This window comes from Myotis myotis, unplaced genomic scaffold (genome assembly GCF_014108235.1).
Source record: "Myotis myotis isolate mMyoMyo1 unplaced genomic scaffold, mMyoMyo1.p scaffold_m19_p_1, whole genome shotgun sequence".
Taxonomy (NCBI): Eukaryota; Metazoa; Chordata; class Mammalia; order Chiroptera; family Vespertilionidae; genus Myotis; species Myotis myotis.
Genome location: NW_023416313.1, coordinates 49,085,775 through 49,106,916, shown reverse-complemented (window position 1 = coordinate 49,106,916; position 21,142 = coordinate 49,085,775). Strand labels below are relative to the sequence as shown.

Here is a 21,142-nt window from a genome sequence, read left to right as displayed (position 1 = left end):
ATAGGCTCATTCCTCATTAAACTTTTCTACTGTGTGAAGTTGGGGGGGGGGGTTAGCACGAGGATCACTTTGGAGCTTGTTTTGGTAAAATGGGGAGCAGGCTCCTTGCATTCCCTTCCTGTCACGGTTTGCCTTGCCCCTCCCCAAGCTTCCTCTATCCTGGCTTGAATGACTAACTCAAAGATAATTGGTTTCAGAGGTCAAACTGTATCCCAGCTTCTCACTATAGCATAGCTATGTTGTCATACCTCAGCTTATAAAGAAATAAGTTCTTTGTTCATTATGAAGTGTTTGTGGAAGAGTCTGAGAAAGAAAAATTCTTCTCAAAGAAATGGAGCTCTCATTTGAATAGAGCCTGTTTGGTTTGTTAGTCTAACCTTTGATTACGTATTTCCATGTGATGGGATTCTCATTTTGTATAATGTTTCTAACCTGATATACCTCCTTTTTCAAATAGCCACTTTCTTACTGCTTTTTGAAAGCAATATACAGCCAAATAATTTCTAATGGTCACTTATCATTAGTTAATAAAATGCTGGAAAAGATGTTGGCGAGGAAAATAAAAATTTCCAAGATATTTAGTGCTGTGTTCTTCCCACCTTCTGAACAGCTGTCCTGAGGAAGCAGCTCTTGCAGGTGTTGAGTGTCAGGATTCAAAGACGTGCACAGCCGCTTTGTAGAGCTGGATTTTTTTCACATGTATATGAAAGAAACTTCTTTGGGATGAAGTCAGAAAAGGCTAAAAGCCTGAGAAAAGGAGTTGATGGGTATTCTTGTTCAGAGCACCAGTCTAAGGAAGGGAAACGGCATGTCTGGAAGGAAAAGCTGGCCAGGCACAGGTCATCCTGCCTCATCACGCTACACATCTCTCTAGTTGCCCGGAATATACAGTTTCTTCTTGGAAAGTGTTGGATCAACACTGTTAAATTTCCATCATCCAATGCCCCTTTTAAAATCAAATATCAAGAGTAGTTTACTCTTGCCAGACACATCACACTGTGATTGAGACCAGAAATTTCTACTTACTGGTCACATGTCATTCTTTTTTGAATATATACTGTGAGTTTGGGTGGAAATGAAGCCCTCGAGAGCTTGGAAGCAGGACAGTCATTGAAGCATCTGAACCTCTGGCTGCTTTTAAGACCTTGGTCCTTTGTGCCATGTGCTTGCACTACAGTGCACCTTCTCCTGAAATCTGAGTAGGTATGTGAGGGGCTGTCTTAGCCCTTCTGGAATTTTTTTTGGGGGGGAGGGGAAAGTGAGAGGAGTGGATTTCTCTCTCAATGATGTATTCCAGGCATTTAAAGATTTCCTCCCTTTAAATCAGAAATATTTCTTCAGTGGGTTTATTGAGTTTTTACTATCAAGGATAGTATTTTTTAATGGACTATTTGGTACTTTTTTAAACCTGCCAGAATCCTTTTTTTTTTTTTTTAAATAGCATCTTATGCTTTGCTTTGATATCTTTTGGTAAGCTTTTTACCCCATACTTATTTATATCCTGTTTCTAAATTCCATCTTCAAGTCCTCAGGTATCCAGTTCCGTTGTTTGTTTTTGCTGACTCATCATTTTAACCCCAGTTATGGCTGGGAGAAATCATCCCAGACCCTATGACCCATGAGGCTTGGCCTTCTTGAAGTGATGCTATAATGCAACCCATTTCATGGAATGCAGGCTCTTGTCATTTTTAGTTTCAGGCTTCCAAATTAACCATATAAGATTATTATTTGGTCACTATTCTTAATTCTTTTAAAGTTGTAATAGCTCATAGCAGATAACAAGGTTTTTGAAACAGTGGGACATAAGTTCTCAGATTTTTAATTTGATTCTAAACAATTAAATGGAATTCATTTATCCAGTCAGTATTTATAGAATTTCCACTATATGCCAAGCATTGATCTGGGCACGGAGTCAGATGGGCAAGACAATTATCCTGCCCTCACAGCACTTAGATTCATTCTTGTAGGAACAGAGGCACAAACAAACAAACAAACAAACAAACAAACAAACGTGTAGGTAGTGATTAGTGTTACGAAGAGAATAAAGCAGTGTGCTAGGGTGGAAGCTGTTGGGCTACTGGGTGACAGCACTGTCCCCCATCCCTATCTCATTCCCACTTCATCTTGCCTCGCTTCATTTCACTCTGCAGGCTGAACTTTCTCCACCTCTGTCCCATATCTGGTGAAGATGGTTACTCCACAGCTCCCCAGTTCATATCTTCCTGGTTTAAGAAGCTGAAAAAGAAAACAAATACATATTCATGGAAGGAGAATTTGGCCCATGTTAAGTGTGACCCCTAGTCCAATCAATTCTAGGCAAGACAGAAACATTTAGAAAAGGACAAATAAAGTTTACTTACAAAGAGTACAAGAGAACAGATTTCCCAAATTAAAACAAAAACCAAAAAAACCCACAGAAGTTCTTTTAAAATAGAACCTCAAATCACCAAGATTATGACAGTTACCAATGTCTGCTATGGTGGGAAGACAGTAACTTCCCCACATGACTGTCAGTTTCACAAAGGCCATGGTGCGCCTGTGAATGCCAGCATAGCAGAACTTAGAGATGAAATGGTTTTGGTTAGCACGTCCAGGTTTGCAGGAAATTCTCGGCTTTATTATTTTGGAGTTAAGAACCAGTTAGGATGACGGCAATCTCTTTTCATCTCAGGGTGCAAAGTGCTCTGTCCTACTGGAAGCAGGGCAGAGGGCCAGCTTTTGCTTCTGTAATTCACAAGCTCCAAAAATAGCAGCCGGGACCCATTCACACCTCAAGGAGGCATTGAAGAGGGTCACTCTGAACTGGATACACTTTTAAAAGTGTTCACTGATGCCGAGTAATCTGATTAATCCTAATTACATAGCCATAGAAGTCTACACTGCAGATTCCTGTCTTCACACTTGACTAGTACATTATATAAAGCACCTTCATGCCTATTATTTAGTCAATCCTCAAAGCCCTGTGAGAAAAGAATACTAGTGAAACTTACTAAGCACTTATGTGTGCCATCCAGTTACCGGTCATTTCCCAAGAGCCAGGCACTGTTCTAACACATTTACATATATATATGTGTGTGTGTGTATATATATATATATATATATATATATATATATATATATATATATGTATTTATATATTTACATTTACATATATTAACCATTTAACTCCCACAACATTCCTATGAACACAAGGTGTGATTATTATTCTGATTTTACAGGTAATGCAATTGGAGCACACGGGTTAAGTAACTTGCCTCAACTCACACAACTTGAAAGTGGTATAGTTGGAATCAGATTCCAAGTAGTCCAGGTCCGGAGACATGCCCTACACTGCCTCTCTAGAAATGAGTGCTACTTCAATTTTACAGATGAAAAAATAACCAATACTCAGAAATTAAGTGACTTGCTCAAGGTCATTAACAGAATGATAAGCTGGAATTTTATTTTTAAAAATATATTTTATTGCTTTTTTACAGAGAGGAAGGGAGAGGGATAGAGAGTTAGAAACATCAATGAGAGAGAAACATCGATCGGCTGCCTCCTGCACACCCCCTACTGGGGATGTGCCCACAACCCAGGTACATGCCCTTGACTGGAATCAAACCTGGGACCCTTCAGTCCACAGGCTGATGCTCTATCCACTGAGCCAAACCGATTAGTGGGATAAGCTGGAATTTTAAATCAACTTTTGACTTCAAGCCAGGCTTCTTCAGTAATAACAATAACAGCAGCCGTAGCAGTAGTTAATTATATAGGGTTTACTATATGCCATGCACTGCTCTAAACACTTTACATACATGAACTAACTTAATCCACAGCTCTGTGGCATAGATACTGTTATTATTCCTATTTTACAGAGGAGGATATTGAGGCACAGAAGTTAAATAAACTTGCCCAGAGTCACACAGCTGGAAAATGGCAGAGTCCGGATTCAAACTCAGGCAGTCATCTCCAGAATCTAGACGGCTAACTATGGCTTCGCACTGCCTTGGCATGCTCTACCACTGTCTTCCTCAGCAGGATCAGGAGGGAAGGACACTAGCAGTTACTGGTTATACTTTTATGTACTGTGATAGATTGTATGGTTGCTAAAATATTTATTTGGCCTGTCCCTATGGAAGCACTGTACTTTGCATTAGCTTGGCCATGACTTGCTTTGGCTGTTGAAATGTGAATGCAAGTGATGGCATTTCTGAGCAGTTCTGAGAGCCCCTGAGAGGTTCCGCCATCTCTCTATTCCCTTTGCCATGAGACCTGCCTGTCCCAGACGGAAGCCACTTCTTCAGTATTGCTCTTGGAATAAAGATTTGGAGCAGAGCACAGCTGACATGCTGAGGATGTGAACATGAACAAGTACCCTTGGATGTTGTAAGCCGTTGACCTCTGGGAGTCATTTGTTTCCATAGCATAACTCAGCCTAAGCAGATTTATACATGTACATTAAAATTTATTTAATCCTCTCAAGACCCTTCTAGGTAGGTATAATGAGTTCCAGGAAGAAACTAAGACTCACAGTTTCACTAAGTTGCTCAGTGGTATGGACTGAATATTCGTGTTACCCAAAATGTATATGCTAAAGCCCTAACCCACAATGTAATGGGGGCGGTTGGGAAATAATTAGGGTTAGATACAGTCATGTGAGTGGGGCCTCATGATCGGCTTAGTGCTCTTATGAAAGATACCAGAGAACTTCTCCCTCTCTCTTTTCCCCTACCCCCCAAGTGCAGAAGAGGTCATTATGGTCACATGATTATATTTTCTTTCTAAAAATACCCTTTAATGGCACAGAGTGAAATAAATCATAGAACCCTCTCCTCTTTCTGATAGATGAGGAAGTAAGAGTTAAGGGATGGGATTGGACAGTTCAGCATTGGCTGTTGCATAGATTCACTCACTGAACCCCCACTAGTGTCAAGTCTGGGCGCAGCACTTCATTGTAGTCCCCGTGGGAGGATTCAATAGGAGGTGCTCAGGGGACACCACGTAGGGCCTAGGACATGGTGAGGACCAGGGTTGTCTGACATGCTCCATGCCACTGTCTTCACCTCTCTTGGAGTCATCAACCCCCTTTGAGAATCCATGTGGATCTTCCACCCCCACATGAACATTTAGCATAAAATTTCAATCTTAGAGGAACTGACAGGTGGAAAATCTGCATGAGATAGTCCTCATTCAGACCTATGAGGAGGAGGGAGGATGGAAGGGAGGGAGAACAAGAGAGGCAGCAGTGGGGAGTGGGACATCTGTTGATTTCTCTTTCTTATGATGCTGGGACATCAGGGCAATGCCAATATATTAAATAGTGATACTTTTCCCCACTCCTGTGCACATACAAAATTAATAAAATTGTTTTCCTTTCTTCCTGTTAATCTGTCTTTTGTCCAGTTAAATACACAAACCAGGTTCACTAAACTTAAAGAGGGAGAAGTAGAGTTTTCCTTCACACATTAAGGGTAGGTACCTTAGTGGATTTGTAAAGGTAACGTAAGGCTTTACTATCCTGACTTGATGGCTGATGCACAGCCGTCACTAATATCCATTCTTTTTCCATAGCTGACATCACTAGCTGAGCAGGATACCTTTTCCCACTGAGCAAAATGTGGTCTCGCGATCTCAACCCAGTGTACCAAGTTGTCACACAAGGTGAAACCTACCAGCCAATTCTGGCTGAGGCAAGTCATCAAGAAGACCTTGAATAAATGAAGATCTACCCGCCCCCCTCCCCCCCCCAAAAAAAACCCAAAACAAAAACCTGAACAAAAATTTCACGTGGTTATAAGAAATCATCTAATCTACTACTGGAGGAAGTAATCAGCTGCTTAAAGTCAAAGTTATGGCTGCAGGGACTTCAAAACCAAAAGCTACTGCTGCACTAATTGCAAAAAAACTCATCTAATACCGAAGGATTTGGAAAAGATCCCAATGGTTATTATATCTCCATTAAGGGCAATTGAATGAGCAGGCTCAGCTTCTGTGCTTGTGCCCAACAGGAAACATTTCGATTTCAAGCCTTTAAAAAAAATTACCATGCCGAAACCGGTTTGGCTCAGTGGATAGAGCGTCGGCCTGTGGACTAAAAGGTCCCAGGTTCGATTCCGGTCAAGGGCATGTACCTGGGTTGCGGGCACATCCCCACTGGAAGATGTGCAGGAGGCGGCTGATTGATGTTTCTCTCTCATCGATGTTTCTGACTCTCTATCTCTCTCCCTTCCTCTCTGTGAAAAATCAATAAAATATATTTTTTAAAAAAATTACCATCATTTAGTTATAGTCAATAGGTAATTTGTGAGGCTAATGCAGTAATAATATACTTCAGGCTAGAAAGGGGTGGGCAAAAATAGGTTTATAGTTGTGAGTACATGAAATAGTTTATTCTTGTATTATTATTGTTATATTATTTGTTGTTTTTTTATTTTATTATTTTTTTAATTAAATCTTTATTGTTCATATTATTACATTTGTTCCTCTTTTTTCCCCCCCATAACTCCCCTCCTCCCAGTTCCCGCCCCACCCTCTGCCCTCACTCCCCACCCACTGTCCTCATCCATAGGTGCACGATTTTTGTCCAGTCTCTTCCCGCATCTCCCACACCCCTTTCCCCCCCAAGAATAGTCAGTCCCTGATTCTATTATAATCACCAGTTCATTCTGTTCATCAGATTATTTATTCACTTGATTCTTAGATTCACTTGTTGATAGATGCATATTTGTTGTTCATAATTTGTATCTTTACCTTTTTCTTCTTCTTCCTCTTCTTAAAGGATACCTTTCAGCATTTCATATAATCCTGGTTTGGTGGTGATGAATTCCTTTAGCTTTTCCTTATCTGTGAAGCTCTTTATCTGACCTTCAATTCTGAATGATAGCTTTGCTGGATAAAGTAATCTTGATTGTAGATTCTTGGTATTCATCACTTTGAATATTTCTTGCCACTCCCTTCTGGCCTGCAAAGTTTCTGTTGAGAAATCAGCTGACAGTCGTATGGGTATTCCCTTGTAGGTAACTGAGTTTCTTTCTCTTGCTGCTTTTAAGACTCTCTTTATCTTTTGCTCTTGGCATTTTAATTATGATGTGTCTTGGTGTGGTCCTCTTTGGATTCCTTTTGTTTGGGGTTCTCCGCGCTTCTTGGACCTGTAAGTCCATTTCTTTCACCAGGTGGGGGAAGTTTTCTGTCATTATTTCTTCAAATAGGTTTTCAATATCTTGCTCTCTCTCATCTTCTGGCACCCCTATAATTCGGATGTTGGTACGCTTGAAGCTGTCCCAGAGGCTCCTTACACTATCCTCGCATTTTTGGATTCTTCTTTCATTTTGCTTTTCCGGTTGGGTGTTTTTTGCTTCCTCGCATTTCAAATCATTGACTTGATTCTTGCGCTCCTCTGGTCTGCTGTCAGGAGTCTGTATAATATTCGTTATTTCAGTCCGTGTATGCTTAATTTCTAGTTGGTTCCCCAATATAACATCGAGGGTCTCATTAGTTTTCTTGTAGATCTCATTAAGTTTATCGGCGGCTTCTAAACAGTTCTTGAGAGACCTTAAAAGTGTGGTTCTGAACTCTATATCTTCCATTGACAATTTTGTCCTGTTTCTTTGTCTCCACATTTTGTTATGCTTCCTTGGTGCACCCCCTAGTGGTCTTTGTGCGCAGTCTTATAGTTAAACCTTGATTGTTGTAGCTAATACCAGGGAGGGTTTGACCTCCAGGCCAAGTGGCTATGAGAATCAGCTGTGTCAGCAGTGAGAGAACTTCTGTCCTCTAGGGAGGTGCTAATCTAGCCTTTGCCTGAGGCTATCCGGCAAATGCCTCTGTGCAGGGCTTGGGCGGGGCGGGTTGCACAGGATCAACAGGGTGGGCCAGAGAGAGTGGTTATGGCGGCTCTCAGTCCTGTCCCCAGGGGCTCTGCCTCTCTGAGTCCCAGCACCCGCTGCAAACCTCGGAGAGAAAGCTGCACTCGCTCTGACCGAAGCCAGACAGTCCCGCTTCTCCCGTTTGAGTCTGGGTCCCTAAAGACTCGCCTGTATCTGGAGCTCAGAGTCTGCAACTCCCTCCCAATTGAAAACGCCAACCGCGCCCTCTGCCACCAGCCCGCTCCGCGCACTCCGCACCTCAGAGTTTGACTTCAGCACTGCGCCTCCTCTGAGTGTCCATATGCGTTTCTCTTTCCTCCTAGTTGTAGGACTTCCACTCAGCCAGCGTTCCTGTGGTTCTGGGTGATGTCTGTTCCGTTTTTTAGTTTCACTTTTGAAGTAGTTGTTCAAGGCAGCAAACTTCGGCGTTAACTTATGCCGCCATCTTGGTTCTCTCTCTGGATTTCTATTTGTATTACAACTGTAAACCTGCTATTGCCCACCCTTCTATTTCAGCAGTTTGCCTTTTCACTTAAAAAACATGAGCACCTTTTCATGACAGAGGATACTTATCTGCTTTTTTTCTTTCTTTCTTCCTCAACGGAGGATATGTTTTTATTGATTTTAGAGAGAGAGGGAGGACTATAGAGAGTGAGAGAGAGAAACATAGATGTGAGAGAAATATCAATCAATTGCCTCCCTTAGACAATGCGGATTAAACTTGCAGCCTAGGTATGTGCCCAGACTGGAACTGAACCCACAACCTTGTGGTGTACTCAATGACCAACTGAACCACCCGGCAAGGGCACTGATGTGCTTAAAAAAAAGAAAAAGAAAAAGATATTTAACCATTCTACAATTTTTTAACTTTTCAAAAGTTGTTTCTAATATTTCATGATCACAGACTATGTTAATGAACATTTTTATATACATTTTTGTGTGGGTATATAGTTTTATCAGATACTTCTAAGTGGGATTGCTGGACCAAAGAGTTTACATATTACAAATTTAGTAAAGTAAAAATTATAATTTTCTAAGTCTCAGTTAAAAGTTAATCTAGTTTAATTCCAAAAATGTGAGATAATCCACATTCCCACCAGTAGTGAATGGAGAGGGCCTTTTCCCTCATACTCTCAATAATAGAGCATTGTATCAGTCTTAACTTTTAGTTAATTTGGAGAAAAAATGTTAGCAGTCAACCACTCACAAGCATTAAGACAATGTGAAAATATTAATATTGGACAAAAGAGAAATCAAGGCAAAAAGGCTTCCTAAGGGTTTCATTTTATTTTGATAAGTCACCCTCTACCAAGAAAATAAAACAACCATAAACCTTCATGTATTATAATGATCTAGTAATTGCCAATAGCGATTTTATATGGTTTAATCTAATTATTTAATTACATAGCATCAAAACATATAATGCAAAGATTCAGAACTCCAAGGATAAATTGTTAAATCTGTATGTATAGAAATCTCTAAAAAACAGTGGTTCTCAACCTTCTGGCCCTTTAAAGACAGTTCCTCATGTTGTGACCCAACCATAAAATTATTTTCGTTGCTACTTCATAACTGTAATGTTGTTAGTGTTATGAATCGTCATGTAAATATCTGATATGCAGGATGGTCTTAAGCGACCCCTGTGAAAGGGTCGTTCGACTGCCAAAGGGGTCACGACCCACAGGTTGAGAACCGCTGCTCTAAAACATGTTTTTCAAAGATGGGCAGATCAGGAAGAATATGGATAAAGAGGATTAGAGTAACGTGATTAACAAGCTTGACCTACTAACTATATGTTAGTAAGCAGAGTATAGGTTTCTTTGCAAATTCCCAAGGAATATTTAGTACCTACCAGGACATATATGGGCATCTTAAGATTTATTTTAAAACTATGCTGTCTGGGAATAGTGATTTACAGTGGTTTTGGTCATATCTTAGGGAAAAAGCATCCATGACAGGAGTAAATGAGGAAGGGCAGGGTGTTTTAATCAAGTTTTGCAAACAGAAACAAGCCAGCTACAAGGAAGAATGCCTTTGTCTCCTGCTTGGCTTCAGCATGGACCCCTCCAGGTTCGGTGTCCCGAGCCCCCAGTCCCCTCTGCCTGGTCAGCACTCTTCTATTTCTGGGTTAAGGAGCTCAGACAGGGCTTGGGAAACAGCCTCCTAATCCAGGAGAGCAAGAAGGTTTAACAGTCTGGACGGGTGGGAGTGAGCGGTGGAGAAACTGTCTTCAGAAGTTAGCCTGCGTATGAGGGAGGTACTGACTATGCAGTCTCCCCTTTCAAATCCTCCTGCAGGCCTGATCTGACTGAGGTCCCGGGGTGTATACTGCCACGAGGCGGGGAGCCCTGATGCGTGGCCAGGGCAGTGGACGTCCTCATTGCCTTTTGGGGAGGAGGTGTGTCAGACAAGGCCTGTACTTTATTTATTGGATTCTAGATCTGGAAGATCAACCCAGGGATCCCTCAGCCAACTGTGAAGTCAGGATGTGGAGCACACCTGTGTGTTAACGTGGCTCCTGCCTTGCGCCTCATAGTGAAAATACCGAAGAAGGTAAGAGCTTTCTTTCTGGCCTGAAGTACAGAAATGGATGAGACCATGAGGACAACAAACGTATTTTCACACAGGAAATAAGCAAATAGGTTTGGTTTGGGGACAGAGGACAGAGAAAACCCCTTTGTTTATCTCATTGACTCACCCCGAGAGGGTCTTTGCTCTGCGTGTTCAAGGTCGTTAAGCCCTGGGTGAATCTTCCTTCTATTTTGGGGGTTCACTTAGTGGGCAGATAAACAATTACCTACACTTTTTAATGATAATGTCAGATATGAATGGTGCTAGATCACTGCTCTAGTTCTCAACCTGTGGGTCGCGACCCCTTTGGCGGTCGAACGACCCTTTCACAGGGTCGCCTAAGACCATCCTGCATATCAGATATTTACATGATGATTCATAACACTAACAACATTACAGTTATGAAGTAGCAACGAAAATAATTTTATGGTTGGGTCACAACATGAGGAACTATCTTTAAAGGGCCAGAAGGTTGAGAACCACTGTCCTAGAGGGACATGGCGTCTCCACCATGCAGTGGAGATGTGCTGGATACCTGGGAAGCAGGCTTGGCAGGGGCCTCACTAGCAGAGAAACAGCTAGTAGTTACCAAAGGTGCTGAATAATCCAACAATCTGAGGCCACGTCAAGTTAATTTTTCACGATCTTACGAAGTTTTCACTTTTTGCCTTGAGAATTATTTTATTGCTCTTTTCTCTTCATTTTTCTTTATGACTTCTAAAATATTCTCAGCTGGTCTGCAGACAATATCACTTTTTTATCTTTAAAAAAATAAACTTGTATTGATTTCAGAGAGGGAGAGAGAGAGAGAAACATCAATGATGAGAGAGAATCATTGATCAGCTGCTTCCTGCAAACCCCAAGGCAGCCCCCAACTAGGGGTCGAGCCCACAACCCCAGTATGAGCTCCTGGTTCATCGGTGAACACTCAACCACTGAGCCACACCAGTTGGGTTCACTTTCTTATCTTAACGCAGCTGAATGTGATACCTATTTAGTCAGTGTCTTTCTTTTAAAAAAATTTATTTTATTTTATTTTTTCCATCACCATTTATCCCCTCTATGCCCTCTTCAGTGTCTTTTTCTAATTTATTTCTTATATGCAAAAATTTTTGAAAAATATAGTTTATGATTTTTAATTATAAAAGACATAATAGAAGTACGTACGTTAAAAATGAAAACTTCCCACCCACCCATTCTCCAGAGGCCATCACTGTTCACAGTTTGGTGTATACTCTTTGATTAGACACTTACGGGCATATATTTTATGTAGCTGAGACGACATTAAGCATTCTGTTTTGCAATTTGCTTTTCTTCATGTAACACTATATCTTGGAGATATTTTCATACTAGTCCATGTAGACTAGCCTTTGTCATGGCTGCTCATGGCTAAATGCTATCCCATTGTTTTTAATTTACCATGATGTATTTTGTCAACTCTGTACTGATAACCATTTAAGGTGCTTTTAATTTGAGGGAAGACAATTTTAAAGAAATTTCTGAAAGTGTCAATTAAAAAGCTCCTCTATGTTTTAAATGACAATGAAAAACTTTGCAAAGTACTCCTCATATGTAACCTTATTTCACCCTCATAACAATCCTGAAATAGAGTCACCATGACCCATACACGGCAGGGAAACAGATGAGGCCTGGAGCCCCAGAGCAGGGAGCCCAGGCATAGTAACAGCTGGGGGCCCCGCTCCGCTCCCCCATGATATATGAAAGCACATCCCTTTTGTCCTCGGGGACCCAGAGTTAGTTACAACTGGATATGCTGCCTGATGGGAGACTTTATTCCTTTCACTCCTAGAGGTTGTTTCAAGTTGTTTCTTGGCTCATGAGAGTTATTACTTTCTCACTCTATAGCAGTGTCATATTTCTACCTTCAACACTTTTTTATAGGATAGATGATTTGTCTTATTCTACCACTGTATTTGGATTTATAAGCACATAAGAAACAAGATATCTGAAGGGCAAAAGAGAACTTATGTGATAACAACAAGCCTTCACCCAGCAATATTCAGTAACCTTCACATCGGTTTATGCTTAGCTCAGGCTGCTATAACAAAATACCATAGATTGGGTGGCTTAGACGACAAACATTTATTTCTCACAGTTCTGAAGGCTGAGTAGTCCAAGATCAAGGTGCCAGTAGATTTGGTTCCTAGTGAGAGCCACCTTCCCGTTAAAGAGAGAGTGCTCTGGTTTCTCTTCTTATAAGGACACTGGTGCCATCATGGGGGCTCTACTTTCATGACCTCATCGAAACTTAATTACTTTCCAAGGGCCCCACCTCCTAATACAATCATATTGGAGGTTAGGATGCCAACATATAGGTTAGGGGAGCCCTGACACTCAGTTCATAACAATGCTGCATTGAGATAGTATGTCTTTTTTTTTTTTTTTTAATATATTTTATTGATTTTTTACAGAGAGGAAGGAAGAGAGAGAGTTAGAAACATCGATGAGAGAGAAACATCGATCAGCTGCCTCCTGCACATCTCCCACTGGGGATGTGCCCGCAACCCAGGTACATGCCCTTGACCGGAATCAAACCTGGGACCTTTCAGTCTACAGGCTGATGCTCTATCCACTGAGCCAAACTGGTTTCAGCGAGATAGTATGTCTTATACTGCCTCCTGAATTGGAGCCAGGGACATGTTTTTTTTTTTTTTTATTGTTAATATTTTAAAATAAATATAATATCAGATTCGGTCCATATATTGAGGTTCTACTGTTTATTGAAAGCACTTTAAACATATTTATTTTTTCTCAGTAATAGATAAGTGAGAAAACGGAGAGGTTAAATGGTTAAGATCTAGTGAGAAGCTGAGTTGGAATTCTCCACCCCATCTATGCACTTCCAAAATCCAACGGCTTCAATATACAACGTGGCTCTCTAGGGAGTTTATTAATTATCAAAGCAGTTTATGAGTCACTGACAGACTCAATCATTGCTGATGCCCCTTCCAGCTCTAAAAGTGTGTGGGGAGTTTGGTTGATTTGTTCATGTTGGCTTCTCACTTTACCTCCTGCTCAGATTCTGATTACATGACATCTTTTCTTTCTTTCTTTCTTTTTTTCTTTTTGTTAATCCTCACCTGAGGCTATTTTTTCCATTGATTTTTAGAGAGAGTGGAAGGAAGGGGGAGAGACAGAGACAGAGAAATATCAATGTGAGAGAGACACATCGATTGGTAGCCCCATGCATGTGTCCCCACCTGGGGCTGCGAACCTGCAGCTGAAGTATGTGCCCTTAACCAGAATCAAACCTGAGACCCTTCAGTCCATGGGCCGGTGCTCTAACAACTGAGTACTGGCTAGGACTACATGACATCTCTTATATCTGGAAACAATTTTGCTCACAAGAAAAGAAATTATAGTCTTCTTTGAATATTAACTTTTTAAAAGTCAGTCAACAAAAGTAAGGTGGGCCTTTCATTTGGATTTGCAAAGAAAAAGATAATTTGTTGACCATCCCCAATATAATAACCTTCAAAAATAGAGGAAGGAGAGTGAGGTAGAAGTGAGGGAGGGGAGAAAATATTGAAATGAAATCCACTGTTGACATTGTCAGTACATCTCACATTGATTCCTGAAGAAGAGCTAGAGAAAGATTCATCTTTGTTGTATAAAAATTAATATGGCATAAAGTTAATTAAATTAATATTTATTGAATTCCTATTAGTGTCAGGCGCCATGCTAAGTCCTGGATATAAAAATGGCGAATTTGCACACACCCAGTCTTTGCTCTGAAGGAACTCACAGTCCAATGGTAGAAAGACACAAAGTAGAGGAGAAACTAAGATGGCGGCATAGGTAAACACCGGGAAATTGTCGCCTCCCACAACAATTGAAAATTACCGCAAAGGACTGAGCAAACATCATCCAGAACAACAGAAAGGCTGGCTGAGTGTAAATTCTACAACTAGAAGGAAAGAGAAGCACGCTGAGAGCCAGAGGCGCTGCGGAGGTGAAGTGCAGAGGTACGGCGGCTCGCGCGCGCGAGGAAAGGGGGTGGCACCTGAGGACGCGGCTGTCTTTTTGAATCACAAACTCCCGACTGCTCTGAACTCCGGTTCCGGGAAGTCTCTGGGGACCCAGGTCTCATACGGGGAGAAGCTGGTCTGTCCGGCAGCAGGCGAACTTGAAGGCGGCTTTTCCTCAGAGGTGCTTGCAGCAATTAGCGGGTCACTGAGACCCGTGACTCCGGGCGGAGAATCAGCCATAGCTCCCTGATCCGCCCTTTGATTCCCTGAGACCCCGCCCCACCCAGGCTGCGGCAGAGGCTTTTGCATGTGAATGTACCTAACTGCAGCCCAGCCAGGCAGACCCGGAACTTCCAAGAGAAGGCCCAAGGCCCCGCAGCGGCTTGCATTGCTTCACAGCTGAGCCTCTTCGTGGCTCCTGCTGTGTGGCCTCAGGCAGAAGCTGAATTAGCACCTCCTTAGATCCAGGAGCCACTGTACCGAGTGGTCAAAGGGGGACCATCCAGATTGCAACTCCTCAGATCCATAAGGGACACACTCAGGGAGCAGACTCAGTGAGCACCAAAGCCCCACTGAAGCAAGTCTTGCCCCAGAAGGGTGTCTTCAGCACAGAAGTTCTCCCACTTTAGACACAGCTGATTCTCACAGCCAATTGGCCTGGAGGTCAATTCCTCCCAGTGATTCTACAACAACCAAGGCACCAAGAGTGCACCAAGAGTGTCCACCCCAGGTAACTGGAGAGGCTGAGCTACTGGGCCCTACAGGACACCTGGCGCACAGGGCCACTCTATCAACACAGGGAAGCTGCCAAAATGCGGAGACAAAGAAACAGGTCACAAATGGCAGAAATGGAGGAAAGCAAACGATTGGATATAGAGTTCAAGGCCACGTTTATAATGTTTTTCAAGAATTTTATGGAAACCGCCGATAAATTTAATGAATCCCTCAATAAGTATAGTGAGACCATGGAGGACATGAAAAAGGACCAACTAGAAATTAAGCATACACTGACTGAAATAAAGAATAATTTACAGAGATCCAGCAGCAGACAAGAGGATCCCAAGAATCAAGTCAAAGATTTGAAATACAAAGAAACAAAAAATACCCAACCGAAAAAGAAAAAAGAAAAGAGATTCCAAAAATATGAAGATAGTGTAAGGAACCTCTGGGACAACTTCAAGCGTACCAACATCAGAATTATAGGGGTACCAGAAGGAGAGAGAGGGCAAGATATTGAAAACCTTTTTGAAGAAATAATGACAGAAAACTTCCCATACCTGGTGAAAGAAATGGACTTACAAGTCCAGGAAGCGCAGAGAACCCCAAACAAAAGGAATCCAAAGAGGACCACACCAAGACACATCATAATTAAAATGCCAAGAGCAAAAGATAAAGAGAGAATCTTAAAAGCAGCAAGAGAAAGACAGTCAGTTACCTACAAGGGCGTACCCATATGACTGTCAGCTGATTTCTCAACAGAAACCATGCAGGCCAGAAGAGAGTGGCAAGAAATATTCAAAGTGATGAATAGCAAGAACCTGCAACCAAGATTACTTTATCCAGCAAAGCTATCATTCAGAATAGAAGGTCAGATAAAGAGCTTCACGGATAAGAAAAAGCTAAAGGAGTTCATCACCACCAAACCAGCATTATCTGAAATGCTGAAAGGTATTCTTTAAGAAGAGGAAGAAGAAAAAGGAACTCTTACCATTTGCCACAGCATGGATGGAACTGGAGAGCGGATAAATACCACAGGATCTCACTCATTTGTGGAATATAATGAACACCATAAGCTGATGAACAAGGACTGATCCAGAGACTGAGAGGCATTGATTGGACTGTCGGGACTTGGAGGGAAGGTAGGGGAGGGTGGGGGTAAGGGGGAAAGATCAACCAAAGGACTTATATGCAAGCATATAGGCCTAATCAATGGACATGGACAACGGGGGGGGGGGGGGTGAGGGCATGAGTGGGGGGGGGTAGAGGGTAACGTGGGGACAAGGACACATATGTAATATCTTAATCAATAAAAAATATATTTAAAAAAAAAGTACTTACAAAAAAAAAAAAAAGAAAGACACAAAGTAGAAATTTTTAATATGGTATTATAGTGATGGAGATGTGAATAGAATATTCAGGACCTCAGAGGGGGGCATGTCCAACTGGCTTCCTTAAGAGAGGTGATGCCTAAGGGGAGCCTTAAGGAATGAGTGGAGTTGGACAAGTTAGAAAGGATGGGATAGGAAGATTATTCCAGGTAAGAGCAAAACCACAAAGGTCATGGTGGTCAAAGCGCAGAGTTTGAAGAAAGGAGATGAGGCTGGAAAAGTAGGCTTTTGAGAAGATGAGCTCTATTTGTGATACATGGAATCCAAGACACTCCAGTGAAAGTTTAGCAGGAAGCTGGGTATATGGGGCTGTTGTTTAGGGATGGCCTTGGATGAATTTGAGAGGTGGGAATTGATAGTTGAAAAATGTGATAATTAATTAAATCATCCAGGGAGTTTGTACAGAGTGAGAGCTGACATTTGAGACTAGATTACAAATAAAAATCAACATTTGAGAAAGGGACAGAGAAAAACGAGCTCAAAAAGGAGAAAGTGTAAATAGAGAGGCAGGAGTAAATACAAGGGGGTCTGGCCTCCTGGAAGCCCAAGGAGTAGAATTATAATTAAGGGGTGGCTTGTGGAGGCAGATGGCCTTGCTGTTCTGACGACAGCAAGTTGCTCTAAAAAGTAGTCTAAAGTCAGAAGAGGAATTAAGGAGAAAATATGTAGTCTACTCCTGGAGGTGAAGAAAAGAGAGGTTGGGTTATAGCTGGAGGAATATGGGAGGTCAAAGGATAGTGATGACAATGATGACAATGATGATGATGACGACGATGATGATGATGGTGATGATGGACTGCTTTGAGAAGAGAGGAGACTTCTGTATGTTTCTTGACTGTAAGGGAAAAGCTAGTAGAAAAGTACAAAGCACAAGAGAGATATGTACTGACAAATGGAGGGACTTTTCAGGGCAGGTACACCACATGCACTGAGACTGGAGAGGTGATAGTCTCAAATTTTTTTATTATGTGGGAGACAAGGTTCATAGATAATTTGCTGCACCTGAACTAATACTCTGCCTGAACCTCCCTATTGAAGATATCCTCTTCCTTTTGTCAGCAAACAATTCACTTTTCCTTGGACTTGCTATCTGAGCCCTGAAGAAACATTGTTCTTATACCATGGGAAGTGGCGCCTCAACCCACCACCATTTTGCTTTCCAGAATGCAGAAAAAGGTATGTGCTTCCCACCTTCCGAGCTAGTTCTGGGTACCCCAAAGTTTATGTTGCAAAGGAGGGACTTGTCATGATAGAAGCAAAAACCAATATATTTTCCTCATGCAACTCTTCAGCTTCTTCTTGTGCTATGACCAGTAGAATGTTCAGCTGAGTATCTTAAGACTTGGTGAAGTATATTTGACAGAATTAAAATACACTCAAGGGGTCAGGCTGTTCATTGGGGTTTATCCCAAACTATATAAGTGAGTGACATGGGTTGGGCAAAAAAGGGATGAAAGAGCATTCCGGGTAGAGGGTACAGCACAAAGGTCATGAAGTAGGTAGGAGGGAAGCATATTCAAGGAACTAAATGGTTTGAAGTGAGTGAGATAGAGGGTAGCATGACATGAGGCTGCTGAGGTAGACAGAGCCCAAAGCACTGAGATCTTATAGAATTTTAAACTTTATCCTAAAGGCATGAGGGACCCATTGAGGAATTAAAAATAAGAGTTCTATAATAAGATTTTAATATTAAAAGACCCTTATTTAAAAGACTCTTCTGGCTTCCATGAAGAAGGGATTGAAGGGGGTAAGAGAAGGAGAAGAAAGAACAGTTTAGAAGCTACCAAAGTCATCTAAGCAAGAGGTGATGACGTCTTAGTCCAGAGTTGGTGGCAGTAGAGATGGAGAGAATAGGGTAAACTACAATAATATTCAGGAGGTGGATTTGACAAAATCTAACTGATTAGATGTATGAGGTGAGGGAGAAGGATCCGTCAAGAATGATCTCCAGGTTTCCGGCTATCAACACTGTGTAGATGATAATACCACTTACTGAGGTAATGATAAAGGAGAAGAACCAATTTTGACTAGAGGGAAGATGATGAGTTTATACATGCTGCTGATGAGTTTCTGCACTCTGGGTTGGAGGTGCCCATGAGACATGCAAGTGGAAGTGCTAAGTAGGCAGCTGCATATTCAGATCTGCATTTGGGGGAATGTTGGGCTGGAGATATGTGCATTTGGAAGGCATCAGAGTGTAGGTGGTTGTTGAAGCCATGAGGGTCACTGAAGTAGCCTAGAGTGAGAGTAAAACCAGATCAGAGACCAGGGCCTAGGACAAAGCCAAACTTATACCAGTACTTAAGCATCAGGTAGAAAGAGGCTGATCCAGCAAAGGAGGCTAAGGAGAGCAGTGGAGGTGTGGGAGGAGGCAAAGGGAATAGTGACAGCACCTTGTTTACAGGGGCCTGTGCATCTCTGTAAGCTTGCAGATTCCTTGCTTTGTAGTTGGGCAATATGTCCTAGCCAGGGTCCTCAAACTTTTTAAACAGGGGGCCAGTTCACCGTCCCTCAGACCGTTGGAGGGCCGGACTATAGTTAAAAAAAACAACTATGAACAAATTCAGCAACAGGCAGCAATGGCAAAAACACCCAGTGGGCCGGATAAATGTTTTCAGCAGGCCGCATGTGGCCCATGGGCCGTAGTTTGAGGACCCTTGTTCTAGGCTCAACTTGCACATTTTTGATCCCAGACCAGGAATAGCTATTCTCCAGGGTGTAGGGTATTCATTGCTACCAGGTCAGTTATTATTTCTACATTATTTTAGTGAATAGATTCAGAAAAAATATATTATTTAAATAAAAATAATCATGACCAATTTGTATGTAGGATCACAATATTTTTACTTATCAATCTTGATATATTTATACTAGAGGCCCAGTGCATGAAATATGTGCACTTGGGGGGGTGGTGGTGGTCCCCTCAGCCCGGCCTGTGCCCTCTTGCAGTTGGACATCCCTCTCGCAGTCTTGGACCCTTCGCTCCTTACTGCCTGCCTGCTGGCTGCTCCTTACCACTGGGCTTGCTGCTCCGTAGCGCTGCAGTGGAGGCAGGAGAGGCCCTGCCACTGCCGCTGCGCTTGCCAGCCGTGAGCCAGGCTTCTGGCTGAGCAGTGCTCCCCCTTTGGAAGTGCACTGACCACCAGGGGGCAGCTCCTGCATTGAGCATGCCCCCTGGTGGTCAGTGTGCATCATAGCGACTGGTCATTCTGCCGTTCGGTTGATTTGCATATTAGCCTTCTATTATATAGGATCTCTTTTCTCTTTATCCTTAATGACATCAATATAGTATTATTTACTCTGTCCCATGAAATTTAACGAACAGTTTCAGAATAATATAAAAATACTATTATAAGCGATATGATTACTGAAAACTCTTTAAGAGTCCTTTGCAGTTCTTTTTTTTTTTATTTTTTTTTATTGATTAAGATATTACATATGTGTCCTTGTCCCCACGTTACCCTCTACCCCCCACCCCCCCCACCCCCGCTCATGCCCTCACCCCCCCGTTGTCCATGTCCATTGATTAGGCCTATATGCTTGCATATAAGTCCTTTGGTTGATCTTTCCCCCTTACCCCCACCCTCCCCTACCTTCCCTCCAAGTCCCGACAGTCCAATCAATGCCTCTCCGTCTCTGGATCAGTCCTTGTTCATCAGCTTATGTTGTTCATTATATTCCACAAATGAGTGAGATCCTGTGGTATTTATCCGCTCTCAAGTTCCATCCATGCTGTGGCAAATGGTAAGAGTTCCTTTTTCTTCTTCCTCTTCTTAAAGAATACCTTTCAGCATTTCAGATAATGCTGGTTTGGTGGTGATGAACTCCTTTAGCTTTTTCTTATCCGTGAAGCTCTTTATCTGACCTTCTATTCTGAATGATAGCTTTGCTGGATAAAGTAATCTTGGTTGCAGGTTCTTGCTATTCATCACTTTGAATATTTCTTGCCACTCTCTTCTGGCCTGCATGGTTTCTGTTGAGAAATCAGCTGACAGTCATATGGGTACGCCCTTGTAGGTAACTGACTGTCTTTCTCTTGCTGCTTTTAAGATTCTCTCTTTATCTTTTGCTCTTGGCATTTTAATTATGATGTGTCTTGGTGTGGTCCTCTTTGGATTCCTTTTGTTTGGGGTTCTCTGCGCTTCCTGGACTTGTAAGTCCATTTCTTTCACCAGGTATGGGAAGTTTTCTGTCATTATTTCTTCAAAAAGGTTTTCAATATCTTGCCCTCTCTCTCCTTCTGGTACCCCTATAATTCTGATGTTGGTACGCTTGAAGTTGTCCCAGAGGTTCCTTACACTATCTTCATATTTTTGGAATCTCTTTTCTTTTTTCTTTTTCGGTTGGGTATTTTTTGTTTCTTTGTATTTCAAATCTTTGACTTGATTCTTGGGATCCTCTTGTCTGCTGCTGGATCTCTGTAAATTATTCTTTATTTCAGTCAGTGTATGCTTAATTTCTAGTTGGTCCTTTTTCATGTCCTCCATGGTCTCACTATACTTATTGAGGGATTCATTAAATTTATCGGCGGTTTCCATAAAATTCTTGAAAAACCTTATAACCGTGGCCTTAAACTCTATATCCAATCGTTTGCTTTCCTCCATTTCTGCCATTTGTGACCTGTTTC

The 21,142-nt window shown here is 42.0% G+C and overlaps 1 protein-coding gene and 1 long non-coding RNA gene across 2 annotated transcripts in view; both read left to right on the top strand.

Annotated features, from left to right (window-relative positions):
• Window positions 1-3,546: 3,546 nt before the first annotated feature.
• Window positions 3,547-5,730, top strand: LOC118670021. Its single transcript, XR_004972199.1, has 2 exons — window positions 3,547-5,453; window positions 5,554-5,730. It is a non-coding gene; the product is annotated as an uncharacterized LOC118670021 (long non-coding RNA).
• A 3,756-nt stretch (window positions 5,731-9,486) lies between these two features.
• The window catches only part of PPEF2 (protein phosphatase with EF-hand domain 2), a 38,061-nt gene continuing 26,405 nt past the window's right edge, over window positions 9,487-21,142 (top strand). Inside the window, exons 1-2 of the mRNA XM_036336783.1 lie at window positions 9,487-10,400; window positions 17,575-17,691. Of these exons, the coding sequence (XP_036192676.1) occupies window positions 17,637-17,691 (55 nt within the window). The 5' untranslated portion in view covers window positions 9,487-10,400; window positions 17,575-17,636. The remainder of the gene's footprint in view (window positions 10,401-17,574; window positions 17,692-21,142) is intronic.